Here is a 24513-nt window from a genome sequence, read left to right on the forward strand (position 1 = left end):
TAAGCCCTTATCAGGTGTATGATTTGAAAATACTTTCTCCCATTCAGTAGGTTGCCTTTTTGCTTTGCCAGTGGTTTCCTTCATTGTGCAAAAGCTTTTTTAGTTTGATGTAATCTCTTCTGTTTCTTTTAGCTTTTATTGCCCTTGCCTGAGGAGACTCATCCCAAAAAATATTCCTAAGACCATGTCAGAGAGCTTACTGCCTATGTTTCCTATAGGGGGTTTATGGTCTCAGATATTACATTCAAGTCTTTAAACCATTTTGAATTTATTTTGGGGCATGGTGTAAGACAGAGGTCCGGTTTTATTCTTTTGCATGTAGCTACCCAGTTTTCCCAACACTATTTATTAAAGAGACTGTCTTTTTGCCATTGTATATTCTTGGCTTCTTTATCATAGATTAATTGGCCATTTATCCGTGGATTTATTTCTGGGCTCTCTATTCTATTTCATTGATCTGTGTGTCTGTTTTATACCAATACCATACTGTTTTGATTACTGTAGCTTTGTAGTATAGTTTGAAATCAGGCAGCATGACACATCCAGCTTTGTTCTTCTTTCTCAAGATTGCTTTGGCTATTTGGGTCTTTAATGGTTTTATACAAACCATTGTTCTGTTTCTCTGAAAAATGCCATTGGTATCTTAATGGAGATTGCATTGAATCTGTAGATTGCTTTACTTAGCTTAGTGTGGACGTTTTAACTGTTAATTCTTCCAGTCCATGAGCACGGTATATCTTTCCATTTATTTGTCTTCATTTTCTTTAGTCCGTGTCCTCTAGTTTTCAGAGTACAGGGTTTTAGGGTTTTTACCTCCTTAGTTTACATTTATTCCTAGGTGTTTTATTCTTCTTGATGTAATTGTAAGTGGGATTGTTTTCTTAATTTTTTTCTGATAGTTTGTTATTAGCATATAGAAACGCAACCAACTTAATTTTGTATCCTGCAACTTTACCGAATTCATTAATTCTAATAGATTTTTGGTAGAATCTTTAGAGTTTTCAATATGTAATATTGTCATCTGCAGATAGTGACGTTCTGCTTCTTTCCAACTTGGATTGCCTTTTATTTCCTTTTCTTGCCTAATTGCTATGGCTAGGACTTCCAGTACTATGTTGAATAAAAAGTGGTGAGAGTGGGCATCCCTGTCTTGTTCCTGATCTTTGAGGAAAAGCCTTAGCTTTTCCCCATTGAGTGAGTGATGCTAGCTGATGGTGTGTTGTATATGACCTTTATTATATTTAGATATGCTCTTTCTATACCTGCTTTGTTGAGTGTTTTAATGCATCTATTGAGATACGATTTTTACCTTTAATTGTGTTATGTGGTGTATCATGTTGATTGAGTCATGGATGTTGAACCATCCTTGCTTGCATCCCTGGAATAAATCCCACTTGATTGTGGCATGTGATCATTTTAACATATGATTGGATTCAGTTTGCTAATATTTTGTGAGAATTTTTACGTCAATGTTTCATCAGGGATAATTGGCCTATAATATTCTTTTCTTATGTTGCTTTTGTCTGATTTTTGGCATCAAGGTAATGCTGGCATCATAAAATGAGTTTAGAAATGTTTCTTCCTCTCAGTATTTTGGGATAATTTGAGGATAAGTACTCTTTCTTAAATGCTTGGTAGAATTCACCTGTGAAACTGTCTTCTGCTGGATTTTGTTTGGGGAGAGTTTTTAATATAAAGCTGTTGGTTCACTTTCATTACTTGTAATTGTTCTATTCAGGTTTTTTATTTTTGAGAGAGAGAGAGCATGAGTAGGGGAGGGGCAGAGAGAGAGAGGGAGAGAGAGAATCTTAGCAGGCTGCACACTCGGCGCAGAGCCTGACATGGGGCTTGATCTCATGACTGTGAGATCATGAGCTGGGCTGAAGCCAAAAGTCAGATACTTAACCACCTGAGCCACCCAGGCATCCCAAACTCAAGAGTAGATTTTCTAAATATTGTGATTCAGTCTTGGAAAGTTTGTGTTTCTGGCATTATTTCTTTTAGATTTCCAATTTGTTGGTGTATAATTGTTCATAGGAGTTTCTTAGGATTCTCCGTATTTCTGTGGTATCAGTTGTTAACTTCTTTCGTGTCTGATTTTATCTGGGCCATCTTTTTTTCTGATGAGTTTGACTAAGAGGCTTATCAATTAGAAGAAAAAAAACTTTTACATTGTTCTATTATTTTTTTAAATCTCGACTTCATTTATTTCCTCTCTCATCTTTCCTTCCTTCTGCTAACTTTGGGCTTTGTTTGTTCTTTTTCTAGTTCCTTTAGGTGTGAAGTTAGATTGTTTATTGGGATTTTTCTTGTTTCTTGAGGTATGTATGCCTGTATTGCTATGAATTTCCTCTTAGAACTGCCTTTGCTGCGTCCCATAGATTTTGGAAAGTTGTGTTTCTATTGCCTTGTGTCCCAAGGTATTTTTAAATTTTTTCTTTGATTTCTTCATTGATTTACTGGATATTTAGTAGCATATTTAGTCTCCACTTATTTGTAGGTTTTTTTTTCAAGTTTTCTTACTGTAATTGATTTCTAGTTTTGTACTATTGTGGCAGAAAAATATGCTTGCTTGGTAAGATTGCAGTCTTCTTGAATTTATTGAGACTTGTTTTGGGCTGAACATGTGATCTATCCTGGAGAATGTTCCATGTACACTTGAAAATGTTGATTCTTTTTTAAAAAAAATGTTTAAAAATTAACATTTATTCATTTTTGAGAAACAGAGAGCACTAGTGGAGTTGGGGCCCAGAGAGAAAGGGAGACACAGAATCCGAAGCAGGCTGCAGGCTCTGACCTATCAGTCTTGATCCCGACACAGGGCTCGAACTTAGGAGATCATGACCTGAGCTGAAGTCGTACAGTTAACCGACTGAGCCACCAGGCGCCATCATTTTTAAGTTTTTTTAAATGTGTATTTATTTTTGAGAGAGGAGAGGGAGAGGGAAGGAGGGCACACAAGTGGGGGAGGGGCAGAGAGAGTGGGAGGACACAGAATCAGAAACAGGCTCCAGGCTCTGAGCTATCAGCTCAGAGCCTGATGCAGGGCACGAACTCAGGAACCACGAACCACGAGATCATGCATGACCTGAGTTGAAGTCAGACACTTAACTGAGTTACCCCAGGCACCCCTTGAAAATGTTTATTCGGATAGGGAGGAGGGAGGGAGGAAGGAAATGTGTATTCTTAAGTTTTAAGTCCATTTGGTCTAATAAGGCAATGCTTTTGTATTGATTTTTCTGTCTGGGTGATCTGTGGTTATAAGTAGGATATTAAAGTCCCCTACTATTACTGGCAGCCTAGATAGGCACGGGCCAGGCATCCTGGGAGTGCCATGCTGGGGTTACCCTGGGGGGATGGACAGCTGGAGCTGGGGTGGCCCTAGCAGGCTGGCCCTGTTCTCACCTGAGCTATTGTGATTTGATGGGGGGAGACGTAAAAAATGGCACTGGCTGGCACACTCCAGCCATATCTCCCTCTCCTGCCGTTCTCTGTGTGGTCCTTCTGTTGCTTATTGTGCAGAAGCTGTTCAACCAATCCTCAGTTCTTCCTTAGGAGGAATTGCTCTATATGTGTAGATTCAGTGTGTCCATGGGAGGACATTGAGTTCAGGGTCTTCCTGTGCCGCCATCTTGGACTGCCAATATTTTAAAGGTTTTAAATATTTTAAATTCTGCTTTTGCAAACACTCCAGGAAGTTATGGAAGGAAGAAGCCCCGTTTTCTTCTGTAATCCCTCACAGTTTAAAGCACTCAGTGAATGTTGACTGACAGTTTTGTACCCATCATATGTTGTCCGTGTTCCTTTAGAAAATGCTCCCTAGGTCTAATTGGATACGCCTAAATATGGTCTGGGACCTAATGTTTATAAGAGTCGTAACAGTACCTGGCCTGTAATCAGTGCTCAAATACTGGTGAATGAATGAATGGATCAATGTAGGTTACAAATTGAGTTTGGTTTCTCAGATAAGGTACTCTCCGTGATCTGATGAAACCTCAGACCTTCCCTTTTCTCCTCATGCTCATCCTTCTTTTTTTAAATGTTTGTTTATTTATTTGAGAGAGCATGCATGTATGCGAGTGGGGAAAGGTCACAGAGAGAGGGAGGAGAAGAGAACAAGCAGGCTCCGTGTTATCAGTGTGGAGCCCGATGCGGGCTCGATCTCATCAATCATGAGATTCAAGACCTGTTCATGCTCCCCCCCCTCCCCCTCCCCCCTCCCCCTCCCCCTCCCCCTCCCCCCTCCCCCTTCCCCCTCCCCCTCCCCCTTCCCCCCTTCCCCCTTCCCCCTCCCCCCTCTTCCCCCCTTCCCCTCTTCCCTTCTCCCCCCTCCTCCCCCTTTCCTCCCCTCCTCCCCCCTTTCCTCCCCTCCTCCCCCCTTTCCTCCCCTCCTCCCCCCTTTCCTCCCTCCTCCTCCTTTTTTTAATGTTTATTATTATTGAGAGAGAGAGAGAGAGAGAGAGAGAGAGAGAGTGGGGGAGGGGCAGAGAATGAGGGAGACACAGAATCCAAAGCAGGCTCCAGGGTCTAAGCTGTCTGCACAGAGCCCGACGCAGGGCTCGAACTCACAAACCATGAGATCATGACCTGAGCCAAAGTCGGATGCTAAACCCGACTGAGCCACCCAGGCGCCCCCATGCTCATTCTTCTTAACCCACATGTTCCCATCACTCCTTCCCCAAGAGTGATACCATTGGTCCCATCTGTCTTTTGTCTGTAGGACAACTCCCGAGTTACAGTGCTAGCCCTGTTCTCTCCGGCCCATCAGGCCTCACCTGTTTCCTGTCGTTTGCTGCTCTTCTCTACTAAATGTCCTCCTGGCATCTCAGACGTGCCCGAGACTCTCCACTTGAGGGCTGCATGGCTTGCCCCTCACTTCCTGACGTTTTTACTCAGAGATCACCTTCTAGGAGAGGCGCCCTGGGCACCGTGTCTAAACCCGCATGCCCCTCCCCACCCACCACACTCGCTAACCTCCTTCCGTGCTTTTGTTTTCCTCCGTAGTACTTATTTAACATTCTGTATACTTTCTGTCTCTGCCTCCTCTCTCATTTTATAAGAACTAAGCTCTGTGAGGACAGGAATTTCTTTTCCTGTTTTGTTCACTCCTCCGTCCTCAGTGCCTGGCACGTGGTAGGAATTCAGTAAATGTCTGTTGAATTCATGACTATTTATGTACAATGTTCAGGCGTCATATATCGTATAGAAGAGGTAGTGACCAAGTCAGGTACTTGCACCGATGCATACTGTCCCGAGAGCAATTGCTAGAAATGCAGACTGATGCCAATGTGTCCTGACAGTGATCAGATTCCAAGAGTGGTTCTGGCCACCGGTGATGTGATTTTCTGAGATGAACCCTTTTTTTTTAATGTATGTATTTATCTTGAGAGAGAGAGAGAGTGCGGGGGAGGGGCAGAGAGAGAGGGCGAGAGAGAATCCCAAGCAGCCTCCATACTGTCAGTGCAGAGCTCGACACGGGGCTTGAATCCACGAACTATGAGTTCGTGATCTGAGCCGAAGTCAGACACTTAACCAACTGAGCCACCCAGGCGTCCATGAGATGAACAGTTCTCGAGTTCAGAAAGAAACGATAGTCCCAGCATAGTGGGGTAGTTATAGAATGTATTCTGAAGCCACACTGCCTAGTAAACCAGTGAGGTTCTGTCTTGATTAATATAGTAATAATAAGGGGGGTTTTTTTTTTAACCTATGTGAAGATTGCACGAGATGTGGGACTATCCCTGTGCCTTGCAGATTGTCCAGCATCCTGACCTCCTGCCCCCCTGAATTCTAGTAGTTTATTTTTGAGAGAGACAAAGACAGCACAAGTAGGGAAGGGCAGAGAGACAGAGAGAGGGAGAATCCCAAGCAGGTTCCACACTCCCCGGCACAGAGCCCAATGTGGGGCTCAAACCCACGAGCCACGAGATCATGACCTGAGCTGAAACCAAGAGCCGGACACTTGACCGGCCCCCCCAGGGGCCCCCCAAGTTCCTGGTTTGTCTTACAGCTAAACATGATATTGCTCCCCTCCCCCGGGTCTCCCTATCTTTGGACACTCCCAGCCCAAAGTCCTGCCCGCCCCCCCACTGCTTTTAGTTTCTTCAGGCAGAGGGCAGACATGGGGGTTGCAAGGAGCTCTTTTTGCTTGTCCGTGTTCCTTCCGTCTCCAGAAAGACTCTTCAAGTCGGAAGTACCTACTGTGTTTCCATCCGTAGTGTGACTGTTAGGGTCCCTCCCAGCTGAGCGGGGAGAGGTTCTAGCTGCCCCACCTTCGGAAGTGCCAGTCATTTCTTAAAGGAGCCAAAGCTCTTTTCTGTAGTATTTTGACACAGTTCAATTAAGTAGAACATTGAGATATTGGGTGTGAAGAAAAAGGTCAGTGGCCGAGTTCTCGTGGAAGGTTTCTAACAAGTGGGACTTCAAATGGACCTTAGAGGATTAATAGAACTCGGAGAGAGAATTTGGGTGAGAAAGAGCAGAAAGGGCATTTTTTTCCAAATAGAGGAAAAAATACCGACAGAGATACAATGCATGGTGTGTTGGGATGGTCAAAACCAGGACTCGAGTTGAAAATTGGCGATAAGATGGACCAGGCGTAGTGGCCCCAGCTTATGGGAGTTCTTGGGAGCCGCCATGCCGCGTGACCTTGTGCCGCTCCACTGTTCATTGTATTCCCTTCCCTCCCCACCTCCTCCCCTCCCCTCCCGTGTCTCCCCTTTTGGACTTCCTTCCGTATTTTTCCTTTTGTTTGTTTTGCTTGAAGGTATCTCTTGTGGTCTGTGAATTGGCGGATTTTTATCTACTGTCCATGCAACCCCACTGGGTTCAGGCACAGATACCGACAGCCTGTCGCTGCCTGTCACCAGCTTAGCTTACACGGAGCCAACTACCTCTTGTTAGGATTAGTGTCTGATCCCGAATAGAAATCTGTTTTATGACACATGCTCCTTTGCAAAGCATTGAAGTCTTGTGACTTCTTAAAATTAAACTTCCTGTGAAACGTCTGCATCTTTAAATTCTGTTTATGGTCAAGGTTCTGGCGTGGGTTAGCCACCACCCAGCTGGCAGTCTCCTTCCTGGCAGGCCGTTCTCGGTTATTGTGCATTTACAGGCTGTTCAAAATTCCACATTGCCTGGAGTTTTTCCACCTCCAGGGTCCAGGCACATCTGCTGCTTCCTCAACCCTTCTGAGCTTTCAGAATCACATTTTAGCATCCGTATCTGAAGCCCTTCATTCCTTTTCCTTTTTATGTGGCTGATGAATTTTGTATTCGAAGTATCCTTTTTTTTTTTTTTCTACACCTTTTTCCTGACTCAGATCAGGGTTTCGTCTCATTCTCCTGCTTACTTCAGAAGGCCCGGGACGGAAAAGGGCTTTCGTCACCTGTGCGGTAGCCGCATGTTTGCTGAGAGGTGACGGACAGCGAGCCCTTAACCTCTCGTTCCATGCCGTTCCTTTTGGGCCAGCTTTCCCCGAACAGTCCAGGTCTTTTTTTTTTATTAAGTACCCCAAAACAGCTTAGCCGTCCTGTCACGTATCTCGGCTCTCGGCTGTCCTGTCCCAAGGCTCCTGCGCTTGACGCTCTTTGTACGAGGGCGCTGCGCGTGGACGGCGGGGACCTGGCCCGCAGGGGAGGCGCGGAGTCTGTTACTCACACTGAGGCGCGAATCATGGGCAACAGTTGAAGACGCTGGCCTTTCAGGGACGACGAGTTATCGACCACACTCACAGCCTTGGAGTGAAAGGTAACAGGAGCCTCACCTGCCCTTTCGAGGGGACTTTCAGAGCCTCTCTGCTGCTCCTGCAAGTGTACCGCGTGAACACACGCCCGACAGCCCAGGCGAGGGGTCCCGAGTTACCATACGCTGTTTCCCAGTCCGTCCTCCTTTAATTAAAATAGTCAGAACCTCACCAGTAGTGGTGAGATGCAGGGGTGAGTACTGAAACGCCCAGAGAACTCTTTACTGAGTCCCACGGAGCGGATAGAAGATTACGCCGTGGCCCCTCGACTGTCGTGCAGAGGTTCGGGTAACCTGGGGCTCCTCGCGGCAGGTCACTTCACGCCCGGAGACCCCAGCTTGTCACTCAGAAGGGGCTTCCTGAATTCGGCTCAAGGCATTCCCATCCTCCCTGGTGGCCTTCCGATGGCACTCATCGTTTCCTTGCCCCAGAAGTCGTTGCTTCCAGAAAGGAGTAAAGAACCGAACCCGTCTTTATGGCCGCCTAGACCATCCTTCGTCGGAGTCTTCCGGCTGGGCTTAAGGTGGCAGTGCCGTTGCAGCCACGGCTGGGGACTCCCGGGTTTGGGGGCCAGGCCACAGCTTGACTTTTCCCTCAAGGCATCTGAGCTTCTGTCACCAGGTCCTCCGTTTCTTCTCAGCACTTAAGGTATCAGGGAAATCAGTTATCGGTGTGAACCACCACAGGCACACGGGCTGTAGTGACTTTTGCAGGTGGCTTGGGCCATGTACGAGGGAACCTACTCCTGATCTCAAAATTGTCATCTGGATCCCACATTAATCCAGAAAAGCAGTAAAAATTAATAATGTATGTTACATGTCTCTAACACATGTGCTTTCCGTTATCTGGGCACGTATGCCCCAGCGTGCACGTGAGCATGACTGCACCCCCTGCAACACACACAGTTTTTCTGAAACGGGGAGTAACTGTGGTTCCAAAAGGAAACGATTGGTGTGACCCCTTGAAATCTGAGCCCAGCCGCACGTTCCAAATGAAATGGCTCCAAATGCACGGGCAGGTTGTCTGTCTTCCAGAGAGCCGCAGCTGCCCGAGAAGCGGGGAAAGAAAGCGCTTTGGTAGGAAACGTTGGCTAACTTGCAGGCATTCGGATTTAATTCTCTGAAGATGAGCAAACGACTTCCACAAGGTGGTCATATAGGAAGATCCCGACTCCCCTCCTCCCGCACACACCTACAGCTGCCTCTGGAAAGTTTCCCTCTGCTTCTCCCCGACAAAGGGTAGAAAGACCCCATCCGGACGGGTGAGAGAGGCAGAGAGACGCAGGGGTGCCAAAACCCCGTCCCCGGCACAGCGACGCACAACAGGGAAGGAGCTCACCAGCCCGCGGCCTCTGCCCGGGGAGCAAGGGGTCGGTGCCCCACATCAGGCCCCGCGAGTCCTGCACTGGAGAGACAAGCCCAGAACATCCGGCTTATTAGGAAGTGAACGGGGCTGATTATCCAAAGAACCCAAAGGACTGTAGAAACCGAGGTCCCTTTTCAGAGAGCTTGCCTGCAGCCTCACTCACCCCGACCCAGTGCACAGACAGCAGTTTGACAAGTGCTTAGACTAGATAAGAAGGAAATTCACTTGCCGATCTAAAAGCAGCAGCTGGAGGGGAGACGGTCGAAACTCTCCCGGAGGAGAGGCACTGGTGAGGCCAGTTTTGCACCCGCCACCCCCCCCCCTCCCGCCCCCACCAGCACACAGGGAGGAGACCATCCTGCTGCCTCGCTGCAGCCAGAAAGTGCCTGTAGGCAGGTGCCGCACTCCCCCTCTCCCTGGCAGCTGAGCGCAGCATTGCCCCACCCCCCAGCCGGTGCTCCGGCACAGGAAGGTGCCCTCCTGCTGCAGTCCTGATGCCCACAGGGGGGCTCATCTTCCGGCTGCCTTTCTGAAGCCGGCGAGCATGCCCCGCCCCGTACGCTCTCCACCTGCCTAGTTGAAGTCAGCAGGTAGGCACAGTCTACACGGTGTTGCCCTTGGTTGCCTGGCCCTAGTGCCAGGGGGCTGCCGTTCCTGAGCTCCATGGGAAGGTAACAGTGGAGAATACAGTTCCTGGCGGGCCACCACCCCTAGAGCACTGCACAGACCAGCAGTCTCCCTGGGGAAAAGGCCAGCTACCCTCGAGCTCCTGCCTGGGCAGTAGGCTTCAGGTTGCCCACACAGGGAGAGGCTGATAAGGTGCTCCCGGGGAGCGTAAGCCAGGGAGATAACCTCTGTGTCCACTCCCCTGGCCTCATGACAGATCTTATAGATCCTCCCAGAAAGGAGATTATTCGTTCATCTGGAGCCCCACTTGTTAAAACTGTTGCCCAGGTGACACCTCCAGATCTCCTGGTCTGGCGGCCAGCACAGGGATTACGACTGTCTCTTTGCATACCTTTTCTTTTTCTTTTTTTTTTTTTTTTTTTTAAGAGGGGGGTGGGGCGCCTGAGTGGCTCAGTCGGTTGAGCGTCCGACTTCAGCTCAGGTCATGATCTCACGGTCTGTGAGTTCGAGCCCCTCGTTGGGCTCTGTGCTGACAGCTCAGAGCCTGGATCCTGTTTCAGATTCTGTGTCTCCCCCTCTCTCTGCCCCTCCCCCACTCACGCTCTGTCTCTCTCTGTCTCAAAAATAAATAAAAACATTAAAAAAAAAAAAAGAGAGAGAGAGAGAGAGGGGGGAGAGGGCCAGAGAGAGAGAAAGAAAATCCTAAGCAGTCTTCGCCCTGACATAGGACTTGATCCCACAATCATGAGATCATGACCAGAACTGAAATCAAGAGTTGGACACTCAACTGACTGAGCAGCACGCTTTAAAAGCTCTTGGCCTGAGGAATTTCACTTTTAACTTCCTGAACTCGGTGTTAAATGAGATTCCTCCCCTGGGAACACTGACAGGTCTTGGCACACTCTCAACAACAGGGACACATCAAGAATAAATCAGGTGGTGTAGACTGTCCCAAAGGTTCAAGAGATAATCATGAACCAGGGCAAAGTTGAATGAGAAGCTTCATCACCTACAGAGGCCAATCCTTCAAGATTGAGAGAGAGAGAGAGAGCGAGAGCTGCTTTGTCTAATACATAGAAACACACGGGGAATCAAACAAAATGACACAGAGAAATATGTTCCAGATGAAAGAACAAGACAGAACCTCAGAAAAAGACTTTAATGATACAGAGGTTCAGAAATCTGATAAAGAATTTAAAGTAGTAGTCAATAAAGGTGATTGCCGAACTCAGAGGAAGAATGGATGAACACAGTGAGAACTTCATCAGAGAGAAAGAAAATATAAGATAGGACCAAACAGAAGTCAGAGACCTGAAGAGAAAAATAACTGAGCCGAAATATGCTATAGGGGTTCAACAGCAGGCAGAGTAACACATTAAAAGGCTCAGTGAGCTGGAAGACAAGGCAGTGGGACTCATCCAGACCGAGAAGCCGAAAGAAAAAAGAATTCTTTTAAATGAAGAGACCTTAAGGGACCAAAAAGACATAAAGTAGAATTACATTCACATTATAGGGTTCCCAGAAGGAGAAGAAAGAGAGAGGCAGAAAATTCCCCTAACCTGTAGAGGGAAACAGACCTCCAGATCCAGGAATCCCAGAGAGTTCCAAGCAAGATGAACCCAAAGAGATCCACACCCAGACACGTTATAATTATAATTAAAATACTTAAAGACAGAATCTTAAAAGCAGCAAGGGAAAAATAGATTGTTACATACAAGGGCAACCCATTAAGGCTATCAGATTTTCGAGCAGAAACTTTGCAGACCAGAAGAGACTGGCAGGATATATTCAAAGTGCTGGAAGGAAAAAACTTCCAACCACAGATACTCTACCCAGCAAGGTTATCATTCAGAATTAAAAGGATAGATAAAGAGCTTTCCAGAGCTTTAGCTAAAGCTAAACCTTTCCAGAGCTTTCATCACTACTAAACCAGCCTTTCAAGAAATGTTAAAGGGACTTCTTTAAGCTACAAAGAAATGGCAGTGATTAATAACAAGAAAACTTGTGAAAGTAAAAATCTCACGAGAAAAACTAAATCTGTAGTAAAAATAGTGGATTCATTCACTTACAAAGCTAGTATGGAGGTTAAAACACAAAATTAGTCAAATCAGGGGTGCCCGGGTGGCTCAATTGGTTGAGTGTCAGACTTTGATTCAGGTCATGATCTCGCAGTTTGTGGGTTCGAGCCCTGTGTGGGGCTCTGTGCTGACAGCTCAGAGCCTGGAGCCTGCTTCAGATTCCGTGTTAACCTCTCTGTCTGCCTCTCCCCTGCTCACGCTCTGTCTCTGTCTGTCTCTGCTGCTGTATTATGTTTATCCAGTACACCCAGAACACTCTCTAGGATAGATCACATATTAGGCCACAAAACAGATCAGTAAATTCAAGAAGGTTGAAATCCTTTCAAACATCTTTTCTGACCACAATAGTATGAAATTAGAAATCAATTATAAGAAAACTAGAAAAACTGCCAGTACATGGAGATTAAACAACACATTACTGAACAGCTGCTGGGTCATAGAAGAAGTCAAAAGGTGAAAATACTTAGAAACAATTGAAAACAAACACAAATACCACAAACTGTAAGATGAGCAAAAGTGAGGAGAGAAGTTCATAACGATACAAGCTCACCTCAAGAAACAAGATACATCTCAAACGATTGAACTTTATACACTTAAAGAAACTAGAAGAAGAACAAACAAAGCCCAAAGTTAGTACATGGAAGGAGGTAAAGATCAGAGCCGAAATAGATGAGATAGGAGACTAAAAGGATAATGGGAAAGATACCTGAAACTAAGAGCTGGTTCTTTGAAAAGATAAACAAAATAGACAAACCTTTAGCTAGACTCACCAGGAAAACAGAAGGCTCAAATAATGTCAGGAATGAAAGTTAAACTAATACCACAAAAATAAGAAGGATCGTAAGAGACTATTATGAACAATTATTTGACAATAAATTGGACAATCTAGGAGAAATGGATAAATTTATAGAAACAGAATTTTCCAAGACTGAACCAAACATAAAGAAATAGAAAATTTGAGTAGACCAATTATTAAGATTGAATCAGTAATCAAAAACTTCCAAACAAACAAAAGCCCGGGGCAGATGTCTTCACTAGTGAATTCTACCAAACATTTGAAGATTTAATATCTATCCTTCTCGAACTCTTCCAAAAATTGAAGAGGAGGGAACACTTTAAACTCATTTTACGAGGCCAGCATTACCCTGATGCCCAAGCCAGACAAGGACACTACAAGAAAAGGAAATTATAAGACAACACCCCTGCTGAACACAGATGTAAAGATCTTGAACAAAATACTGGCAAACCCAATTCAGGAATACGTTAAAGTGATCATAGACTACAGTCAAGTGGGATTTATTCCAGGGATGCCAGTATGGTTCAACATCCACATTAATCAACATGATACACCGCATTTATAAAATGAAAGATGAACATCATATGATCGCCTCAAAAGATGCGGTAAAAAGCATTGGGCAGAATTAAACATCTGCTTATAAAAACTCTGAACAAAGTAGGTATAGAAAGAGCAGACTTCAACATAATAAAGGCCGTCCACAACAAACCTACAGCCAGCATCCTACTCAGTGGTGAAAAGCTGAAAGTTTTTTCTCGAAGACCAGGAACAGGACAAGGATGCCGACTGTCACCACTTTTATTCAACATAGTATTGAAAGTCCTCACCACTGCAGTTGGGCAGGAAACAAAGGCATACACATTGAAAAGAAATAGAACTGTCGCTATTGGCAGACGACATAATACTGGGCCTAGAAAACCCTCAAGATTCCACAAAAAAAGGACTAGAATTAACGAATTCAGTGAAGTTGTAGGATACACAATCAGTAAACAAAAATCTGTTGTGTTTCTATACGTGAATAACGAACTATCAGAGAAATCAAGAAAATAATCCCAATTACAGTTACATCAAGGAGAATAAAATACCTCCAAGGAGGTGGAAGACCTTGCACTGGAAACTTTAAGACGTTAATGAGAGAAACTGAAGAAGAATCAGACAGATGGAAAGATGTTTCATACTTAGGGATTAGAAGAATTAACATTGTTAACTCTCCATACTAACCAAAGCAACCTACAAGTTTGGTGCCATTCGTATCAAAATGCCAATGGCATTTTTTCACAGAACTAGAACAAGTAATTCTACAATTTATGTGGAACCCCAGGAGACCCCGAATACTCAAAACAATCTTGAGAAAGTCCAAAGCCAGAGGTACCACGCTCCCTTATTTTTAACTGTACCGCAAAGCCATAGTAGCCAAAGCAGTATGGTGCTGGCACAAAAACACGTGGGTCTGTGGAACAGGATCAAGAGCCCAGATACGAACCCTCATATATGGTCCGTTAATTTTTGACAAAGGAAGCAAGAATATACAATGGGGAAAAGACAGTCTCTTCAGTAAATGGTGTTGGGCAAACTGGACAGCTACGTGCAGAAGAAGGAAACAGGACCATCATTTTATACCATATACAAAAATTAACTCAACGTGGATTAAAGACTCGAAGACCTGAAACCATAAAACTAGAAGAAAACGTTAACATAAGTGGTAAACTCCTTGACGTCACTCTCGGTGATGTTTTTTTGGATCTAACTCCAAAGGCAAGAGAAACAAAAGCAAAAATAAGCAAATGGGGGGCGCCTGGATGGCTCAGTCAGTTAAGTGTCCGACTCTTGATCTCAGCTCGGGTCATGATCTCATGGTTCGTGGGTTCAGGCCACGTGTTGGGCTCCTCACTGACAGCACAGAGCCTGCTTGAGATTCTGTTTCTCCCTCTCTCTCGCTCTCTCAAAAAAAAATTTTTTTTTAGACATATATATTTATACGTATGATGGAATAGTACTCAGCCATAGAACAAATGAAATCTTGCCTTTTGCAACAACACGGATGGACTTTAGTGGATGTTATGCTAAGTTAAATAAACAGACCCAAAAAGACATACTCCACTCATATGTGGAATCTAAAGAAATAAACGAAACCAAACCCAGACTCCTAGACAGAGAACAGACTGTTGATTGCCCGAGGGGGAGATGGGTTGGAGTGGGGAGCAAAACAGTAAAGGAATCCGGAAGTACAAACTTGTAGTTCTAAAACAAGTCGTGTGGCTTTCATGTACAGCATGGGGGAATGTAGTCAGTAATATTGTGTTAGCTTTGGTGACACATGATAACTAGATGTACTGTGGTGGTGGCTTTGCAATGTATATAAATATCAAATCACCAAGTTGTGCACCTGAAACTAATATTTTATGTCCATTATACCTGTTTGTTTTTTTTTAAGCTAAGCAAATTACTTAGTCACCGCATAGTGGCAGGACTCCTAAAATTGAAGTGTCCAGAGCGACGGTCTTAAAGAATAGGTAAGGTTAGTCAGTGCCCACAGTTCTTCCTCTCTAGTAAAGTGGGAAAGAAGGAAATCCGCTCCAAGTGTAATAGAAGACATTTGCAATACTTGTAATGAGAAATCAGTCATCCATGGAGAATGTGTTAAAAATTACAGCAGGTAACCAACCAAGAGAAGTGGAGGGATGGAATCTTCCATTAGCTTTGAAATAGACTAACATCTGCTCAGGGAACTTAAAGTTGATGGGTTATTAGATCCAGTAGTTTTCAACTCTCGGGAAGTCATAGACCCCATTGAGAATGTGATTGGGGCCCTTCTCCAGAAAAATAAGCACACAGAAGTTTGCATGCAATTTGAAGGAACGTATGGACTCCCTGAAGTCTGTACATTAGACCCTAATTTCAGACGCCCTGGATTAGCGCATTTCTGTAAATCGTAACCTGTGACACACTCCATGGCTCAGTGTTCCCAAACATAACAATGCAATCTGAAGATCAGATGTCAGACTCCGGGTTTCCCTCCTCTAGATTAATAGTACTTGGCATACACAGTGTGAAAGTAAAACAAAAAAAGAAAAATTCTACTTTTAAATTCAATTCCTGGTCCTGGAGAAGCCCAGCGTGTAACTTCAAAAGTCACCGGTGGGCCGCGTATCATCTTCATAAACAGGTAGTAAGCTCAGCCCTTGCCCCGTCCCCCTCCCAGCTCGGGATTCACAGGGGAAACGCTAACGGACACGCAGGCGTGAATTCCGCACTCACAGCCTTCTGACTGCATTGCTGTGAATGTCCAGCTGGCCTCGGAAAGACCATCCGCTTACAGTTCCCTCACCAGTTTTATGCCCAAGTTTCATTGACCTCAAGTTGGAAAGCGAGTACCCAGAATTACCAACCGGGAAATGATTTGGCTCTCTCCCTAAAACAAAGAGTTTTCATCCTCTTAGGAAGTAAGAGCATGTGTCTGTATATGTCGAACTCATGATGAGTGTCACGTGTCAGGTAAGTGTGGCTCTGTGTGGTTTTCCTGTTCCCTCTGCAAATAGCCTCTAGTTTACCTGCAAGTCCTGTAGCACTCTCTCTAATCCCAAATGGGAAATGCACTCGTCTCTTGCACCAGGAATCAAGAACTCTGGAATGGGAGTCCCTTCGGGCGGAAGGGGAGCGATGGGGACCTCTGGGCAAGAGCATCACTGTCCTGTCTACAGCTTGTCTTTCCCGTGCTTTATGCTGCTAAGGCAGACCTTTAAACTCGTAGCTGGGAATCTTAGCGAAATTAGAAACACGACTGATGAACGGGAGGCACGTAGTCTCGGCCCAGGTCTCCTTGCCGCCCACACGATAGGTTTGTTCTTTGGACAGTTACCCGTTCCCACTGTTGAAGGGGAAGGGAGCGCTTCAGCATTCTTCCCTCCACCCGCCACAGAAATCCTCCTGTGATGTCTGTGGACAGAAGCTCTGGTGTTAACTCGGCCACTGCTCCGAGACCTTACTGAACCGACGGAGGCGGTTTGGGAGCTGGAACCGAGGAGGACAGGCCGTCTCGGCACCCAGCCCGGCCGCGGCGCCGCTTGGTGACTGAGGGAGCCCCTCTGTTCCCTTGAAAGCGTACTGACAGTTCACAGCCGTTAAAGCTTGTTGATGTCTTTCTGGGACCGACGCTGACGGCGGAATCGCACAGTCTGTTGAATATTGATTCCGTATGTGTATTCCTCCCGCAGAGAACGTGATCAACGGGCAGGATTACGAAGTGATGATGCAGATTGACTGTCAGGTGATGGACACCAGGATTCTGCACATCAAGAGCTCGTCCGTTCCTCCTTATCTCCGGGATCAGCAGAGGAATCGGACCAACACCTTCTTTGGCTCCCCTCCTGCAGCCGCGGAGGCAGCCCACGTCGTCAGCACCATCCCGGAGTCCTTACAGTAGTGACGTGGGGCTGCGTGGCAAAGCAGCGGGACTCTGCCAGACCGCAGGGCGGGGAGACATGCTCCTTCCTGCCTGCTTGGTGGCGAGCACAGAGCCGCCTCGCAGTGGGGTTCGAGGGAGTGGGAAAAGCTGTTTTTCACCATCTGCCCTTCCACTTGGAAAGCACTGAAATTCAGACTCGGGGGAGACGGCCTTTCTCCAGTGGCAGCCGCCTCCCTGTCCTCCAATGCCGCCTGGGGTGGACTGTTTCCTGTACTTTCTGAATCGCTGTCTCTTCTGTATTTCTGTTTGGTTTAAATAGTCATCTTTACAGTAAGATCCCCTTCCCTCCTCTTCACTTCACTTCTTGATAAAGAGATTTTTATTTACAGCCGTGCAGCACGCCAAGTGTTTCCGCGGATGAGCGTTCCCGTCGACTTCATGCAGATCCGTTGCGGATATGGTGCTGATTGGAAAACAGATTTCGGAACCGGAACAGCCAAAAAAAACACCCCCCCCAAAAGGTCAAAACAATGTGGAGCTTCAGGCAAAAGGGGGGAGAAAAAGACTCCCCATTGGGGAAGGTTGGTCTTTACCTGGGATTGTGGTTCAAACGGGACACAGGGAGGGTGGCAGGTTGGAGAGGACAAAATGCGAGAGCGAGGTGGGCCGTGGGAGGAGGGGCAGCTCTGTGAACACACACGTGGAAGACGCGGCAGGTTTCGATGCGATTGTTGGAGTTTAAGCTTAAGCCACAGCAGCCATCTATGCCGAGGCCGCTGAGCGTTAGCATCTGAGCCTGTACGCCCTCATTACGAGCCTGGTGCGGGTTCCTCAAGGACCCCGGGACAGACCCTTCACTTTTGCCGTGAATTCCCACCCACTACCCACCTTCTGCCGATAGGGACGTGAAGCAAACAGGTTTTCTTTTCTCTTGAGAACCGACAAGTACTTATTCCTTAAGACTGTGCAGACAGGCGAGCTTGGATTCCTGTTTGGCCAGTGCCTCCCAGAACTCGGCAATAATTTTCAGCTTCTCCAGGGAAAAGGCAGTGAAGGAATTCACTTCTTTGTCCTCCCATTTTAAAAAAAGAAGAAGAAATAGCCCTCCCACGTTCCTTTGTATCTTATTGTACTTTGGCTGCTTTTCTTTTTCTCTCTGATGTTCTGCCTTCGGTTTCTCGACTGAGTCTTCCTTATTCTCGTCCTGCAAAACTTTGCAAACACTACTTCTCACCCTAATCGCCCGGGCCGCCTCTTCCTGCTAATCCTCCAGGGGACCGTGCGGCTGGGGCGTTGTCAGCCCGCACAGTCAGGCCTGGCTTCGAAATCTGAAGAATCGCTCGGGCTTCTGGCTCTGGACGGTGATGCCCCTCTGCCCGAGCTAGTTGGATGCTCTCCGAGGAAATCAGTTTAACTTGCGCGTGCAGTGTGGGGGAGGAGCGCCCTGCTGCCCGGGTACCCGGCCGTCTGGAGTTGGCCGTGATAACGAGCCTCGCTCTGCCCCACGCACAAGCCTCCCAGAGTCCGGAGCCCTATCCCGGCAGGGACTGTCTTCCTGGGATGCTCCAGTTGGAACGGGCACCAGGACGAGAGGGCCGTGCCAACGAGACCCGCAGGTCACAGGACCGTCTTCTCTTGGAGTCTCTTCTCCGTCCCCGTGCCTTCCGTCCGTCGTGCAGATCAGCTGAGAAAGCAGCGGTGGCCGCGGCCAGTGGGAAGGTGACCTCGTTCCCCAGCCCCCGGCCTGCCGGAGCTGCCCACCAGGGCGGCCTGCGCGTGCACCTCCCCGTCTGTCCCAGCTCTCCCTACCCGTCCGCCGGCAGGTGGCGGTCATGCCGTCGGCCCCCCCAAAGTCCTCTCCTCCAGGTGGACGTGCGGGAGGGACAGCAAGGAGTCATGACCTTCAGCGGCAGCCTGGGAGCCCCCCCCCCCCCACTCCCCCTGCTGACCCTCCAGCTCCTCGTGGTTTCCTGGCCTTGACTTGGTGTTTGGAGATGAGGGAGCGGGCTTCTCAGGGTGCGGTTTCAGGAAGCGAGCGAATGGCCGCTGACAATTGCAAAGAAGTATTCCACCGTCCGAGTTTCCATCAAACCCACTACTATGCCCTGGGCCCCACAGTGCTTTTGATCCAACACGTGTAAGGCTCCCGCCAGTGAGGGCTGTCGGGAAATAGCAAGCGGCTACACCTGATTCGTTAATACAGCAAGCTGGTGTTTTGGTTTAGTGTGTTGGTGAAATCGCCTCTGGGGGGTTGCAGCCAGGAGTTCTGCCCCCAGGATATATATGTGTACATATCATTTTAATTTATTTTTTAAGTGGGGTTTTGCAAGCTGGCAGGGACTTGGTTAGACTAGAGCGGGCAGTCCCCCCAGGAGGTACAGGACCCTGTTCCCCTGGGGCCGCCCCCGCTGCAGTCTCGGGAAGTGACGATGGGGACGGCCAGGAATGGTCCTTCACCTGGTGGCAAATCCCACGTTTTTAGGCTTTTAATGGAAGTAGGTGTTTCCCCGTGCGAACTACTGAGTCAGACGTAGGGGCTCCTTCCCCAGGGGGGCGTTCAGCTCACTCAGAACAGATATGCAGCTGCATTACAGTAGTAGGTGTAGACGGCCTCTTTCCAAAGTGAGGATTTGTACAAGGATCATCTCGAATCCAGTGCTTGCCAGGCTTATAGTTTAGAAGCTTTACGTTAGATTATTGAGTGTCAGGGTTTGTCTTTTCACAAGTAAACCAAAAAAATCTAAGAAAACTAACTTTTTTCTAAATGACTGCAGCCTCCCAACACCAAGTTGGCACGGCTTTGCCTTTTCTTGTTAGCAAGGAGTAGACACGGAGGTATTTGAAAGCAGCAATGTTCTATGAGTCATTCTTGAATGTTCTAAATAAACATTACTTAGAAACAGACAAGCAACTTGGGATTCAAACTGATTTTTCTATCATTTTTAAAGAGACACTGTCCCGACTAAACCTTCCTGGCTGGACCCTTCCTGCCGGGCAGGAGCCCGGTCGTCACGGCAGTGACCCCGACAAGACAGCCGTCGCTGTGGCATTGGGAGTCCTGGACACTGGACAGCTGTCCAGCTCCTGCAACTTTTGCACTACTTTCTGGCTCTTGCCATTTTCCTAAAGCTCAGGTTGTGAAACTTGGCAGAAAAATAGCACAGGGAAAAACCCGCATTTGACTCCGCGACACTGAAAAGTTTCAAAGCAACTCCCACGTCGACTACCTATGAGGAGTGACCCCTTTTTTACTGACGAGCCAGAGTAAGACCCCCGTCCCCTCCAGTCCGACCTCCCGCAAGCTGTCCACCCAGGAACGCCCTCTCTCCACTGCGCACCGATGGGCTGACTCCGGGCTCCTGCAGCAGATCCGCGGGAACCGAAGCTCCAATGGAGCCTTTTATACTAGCCGCTGATTTATACGAACTAACCTCTCAAGTACGACTGCCGACGCCAGAATCGATAGATGCTTATTACCACCTGTGCACCCCACGCTCTTAACCAGAATGTTAGTTTTGCCCATCCCGAGTCATTCTAATCTACGGAAAGTAGGATCTTTGCTGCTAATATGAACACTAATTACGTACGTTAAAAACAAGAATAAAGCCTAAAGAAAGGAAATGGGAGAAATTTTCGTTTCTACCCCTAGTAACATTTGGGGAGGGGGCAGTTTCTGTGTCCCCCCCCCACCCCCCACTCCTAGGGGTTATGGTCAACTTTTTATTTTCTAGGAAAACAGGATACTGGACTGTGCAGAAGGATGTTGCTGGAGTCCAGACGGAAGTATGCACATAACAGAAATGCCGTGTTCTGTTCCCCCCAAACAGAAATCGGAATGTATCCTGTTAACTTCTATTTTTAGTGACTAAGCTGAAAACAAAGTCTATTTTAGATAAGTCTAGAACTTTGAGCAGTGTGTTCTAAATAGCTGTGTTACCTGTCGGGTTATCTGTCAGAATAATCCGTATAAAAAGAAGGACAGAGGCATCTTGATCGGGAAATTTGGTCCTGTGTGTGGATCGTGTCGTGGCTAGCCACTGGCGGATAACGGACACCAGTCTCGACATAACGGTTTGCTCACTTTAAGCATTAAAGGTGCAGCGCATTAAAAGCCTCCATTATATTAGTTTGGGGAACCAAGGAGTAAATAAATCCTGGTCTGTCATTTGCCAAGGTCAACAAACAGCACACTGTGTTGCTTCTTGTCCCCAGTGCAGTTGGTGACCATTAATTAAACCCGGAGGCTTGAGACGGCCCCCACATGGGAACCCCAGAGAGATGAGCAGGTTGACTTTCACAGTGAATGCAGATTGGACCATTCCCCTCACCCTCGGCCCTAAATGCCAGGCCAGCCACCTGGATAAGAGATGAGGGGGACATAGAACGGTGGGTGAAAACCGCCACGTACATCTGGCCTTAAGACACCAATTACTTAGTTCTCATCACGTTGGCAAGTGTGGTGGGGCTGAGACCCGTGGTGCTTCACCCGAGCAGCCGTTAGGGCCTGAGGAGAGAGCGTTCACCAAGCCACATCAGCGGGTTTTCCTTCCAAGATCGTGTCCATGCTGAACAAAGGACAGGTTAAAAGACGAGGAACGGGCTACGATTCTCTCCAACAATAGTTACGTCGGTTCATGATGCGTAAATGACACCAGATTTATGTGCTTTTAAGCAAGTCTTTATAAGGCCATGCTTGTTCTTTGTCTAAGATTCAAATAAAGAATTTTTAAACCTGCCTTATTTTGTTCTGTATAGACCAAGAAACAAGACCCCAAATGAATCTTCAGTGTTACGTGATTAGTTATGAGAAGGGAAACCCAAAGGGTTCCGTGGCCTGTTACCGTTTAGGTGGAAACAACAGAACGCTTTTCCACTCTCCACCCCCACCCCCCGCGCTGCCCCCCAGCCTCGTTAAGTAAAAGTTTCCTTTATTGTGTCCAAATATTTCAACTACAATCTTACTAAGGAAAAAAACTCGCCTAAGAACTCACACTTTGTCCTACATCAACAAACTGGGTCACTCAATCCCATCAAAGGCCTCTTCCCGGTTTGGAGCGACAAGTGTCCCCGTGCATGGAGACAGTCGCTGAAAAGCGACGGCAGCCGGTCCATCCGGGGGTCGTTAGCGCAGGCGCTCACTGAGCACTCAGCATATGCTTCAGACGATACCTGAGGCTCGTCAGTCCTGCTGTCCTGTTTCGGTCCTCCCAACAACCCGGTCCCGATCGCGGCCACGTGACTAGGAAGCAGTGTAGCCAGTATTTGGACCCAGGCAGTCTGCTCTAGCACATGGATTCTCGGCCACCGTATTGTTTCACCTCCAGAGACACAGCTCCCATATAGGTCCTGCCCTGCAAGGCTCACAGTTGGCCTGTGAGGCCAGAGACGGAAACGCACAAAGTGATGTCAGGGTTCTCCTAGGGGAAAAACTCCATGTGGTTCCAAAGACATTCGACATTGGGCAAATGAGACCCAAGGCCCCTTTTCCGCCGAGAAAGCAGACCCCGGAGGACGGGCTGAGCGGCAGAAAAGGGGGATCGAGCCACATGGCACGGTGTCTGGGTGCTGGAGCTCCGGGAGAGGAGTCATGAGAGGGCTCCCTGGTGGCGGGAAGTCAAGAGGACTTTCACAAACCGTAGCACTAAAATGTAAATGCTCTTGGGGGCACCGGGGTGGCTCAGTCGGCAGAGCGTCCAACTTTGACTCGGCTCGTGATCTCACGGTTCGTGAGTTCAAGCCCCGCCTCAGACTGCTGTCAGTGCAGAGCCTGCTTTGGATGCTCTGTCTCTCTATCTCTCTCTCAAAAATTAATAAACGTTAAAGATAATTCATTAACTAACGTAAATGCTTTTTCTGCCTGAGCCTTCAGTAAAGCCTGCCGCACGCACGGCGCCGTGTCTGTGGTTCGGCGAGCGACGTGGCGGAGGGTGCGGCGTGGGGCGACCAGTGACAAGTGTGCACACGGGACAGCAGAGAATCCAAAACCGAGGAGTCCGTGAAGCCCCAGGGGTGAACAGGGAACCAGAACTTCGCCACCAAATCCTTACGGGGTTGTCTCCTGGGACCTCCCACTGTATGTGGGATTCGGGTTCCGGCCAAGTTTTGGATCTCGGAGGATAACCACGTGGCCCCTCGCCCTGTTAGCCACAAAGGACGTGACCGGCAATGAAGAAGAGAGGAAGAAACCGAGCCACGTGTCACGGGCAACGAGGGCGTTGAGGCGGGTTCAGGAAAGAGGGACGACAGCTGAGAGCCTGTGACCTCCAACAACGCCGGCGGGTTTTCCACGGGCCGCTTCCCTGCGAAGCCACATACTCTGTGCTGGTTGTGGGTGGAGCACACGGGGGGCTACCGCCCTGCTTCTCCTGCACCTCAGTCCCCGGGGGCAGGTGAGCCACCCGGCGGGGTGAAGACCAGCCTGGTGCTCCTGTGATCGAAAGCCCCAGGCTCAGCTGACCTTCCCACCCTGCTCATGTCCAAGAGCTTAAGCGGGACGTTGGGCCCCGTCCCCAGGGTGCGTTCAGTGCCTACTCCTTGGGTCGCAAGTTCTGTCTTTACAAAGTTTTCGCTGCGGGATTCACGTCTAGTGTGGATGTAGACCTGAGGCGGGAAAGGACGCTTCTGTAAGAGATCACGGATCTCCAGATGCAAAACTGGATCCAGAAGTGGATCCACCTCACTTCGTCCGGAAGTGAAGGACAGATCTAGAAAAGAGACGCCAGCCACATGGCTGTATGAAGAAATGGGTCATCTGGGGGGCGCCTGGGGGGCTCAGTGGGTTAAGCGTCCGACTTCAGCTCAGGTCACGATCTCACGGTCCGTGAGTTCGAGCCCCGCGTCGAGCTCTGTGCCGACGGCTCGGAGCCTGGAGCCTGTTTCGGATTCTGTGTCTCCCTCTCTCTCTGCCCCTCCCCCACTCATGCTCTGTCTCTGTCTCTCAAAAATAAACATTAAAAATTTTTTTAAAAAAGAAAGAAATGGGTCATCTTGTAAGAGTAACTATCGGCAGCGCTGTCACTCCTGAAAACTGCGCATGTCGATGGGGGACCGGGCGAGGCTAACAAGCAGAACGTACTATACGGTACTCCCAGTTGTTGACGGGCATAGCCCCGTACCGGTGGGCATCGGCTGGTTGCAAAGGGAGACCCGAGAGCCCCCAGAGCCATCCCGATTCTCCTTTCCTCGGCGTCCTGCCTGACTTCCACGGCCTCCAGGCTTATCCACCCGGCCTGAGCTTCCAGCGCGACTTGCATTCTTGGGGCGCGTTTCCGCACAGCCAGCGGGCGAGAGGGTGCGACCCCAGAACTGAAAGTCCGCCGCAGATTCTCAGGGTTGGCCCAGACCTGTCCCACGGATCTGTGGGAAACCGTACAGATGAACCAGACGATCCCCTCGCCCCCAGAGGCGTGGGAATGATGTCTCTTCCGTGGGTCTGTGTGGTCGCCCTGCTGTTCCCACAGAAGAGTAAAGATAACTTCCAGGACGGGGGGAATATTTG

General features: G+C 48.1%; 1 protein-coding gene across 1 annotated transcript in view; it reads left to right on the plus strand.

Annotated features, from left to right (window-relative positions):
- ATF6 (activating transcription factor 6) overlaps positions 1 to 21751 on the plus strand; it is a 201545-nt gene extending 179794 nt beyond the window's left edge. Inside the window, 1 exon segment of the mRNA XM_019465772.2 lies at positions 16825 to 21751. Within this exon segment, the coding sequence (XP_019321317.2) occupies positions 16825 to 17033 (209 nt within the window). The 3' untranslated portion in view covers positions 17034 to 21751.
- The last annotated feature ends 2762 nt before the right edge of the window (positions 21752 to 24513 follow it).

Source organism: Panthera pardus, unplaced genomic scaffold, assembly GCF_024362965.1.
Source record: "Panthera pardus isolate Hobbes unplaced genomic scaffold, ASM2436296v1 HiC_scaffold_21, whole genome shotgun sequence".
Taxonomy (NCBI): Eukaryota; Metazoa; Chordata; class Mammalia; order Carnivora; family Felidae; genus Panthera; species Panthera pardus.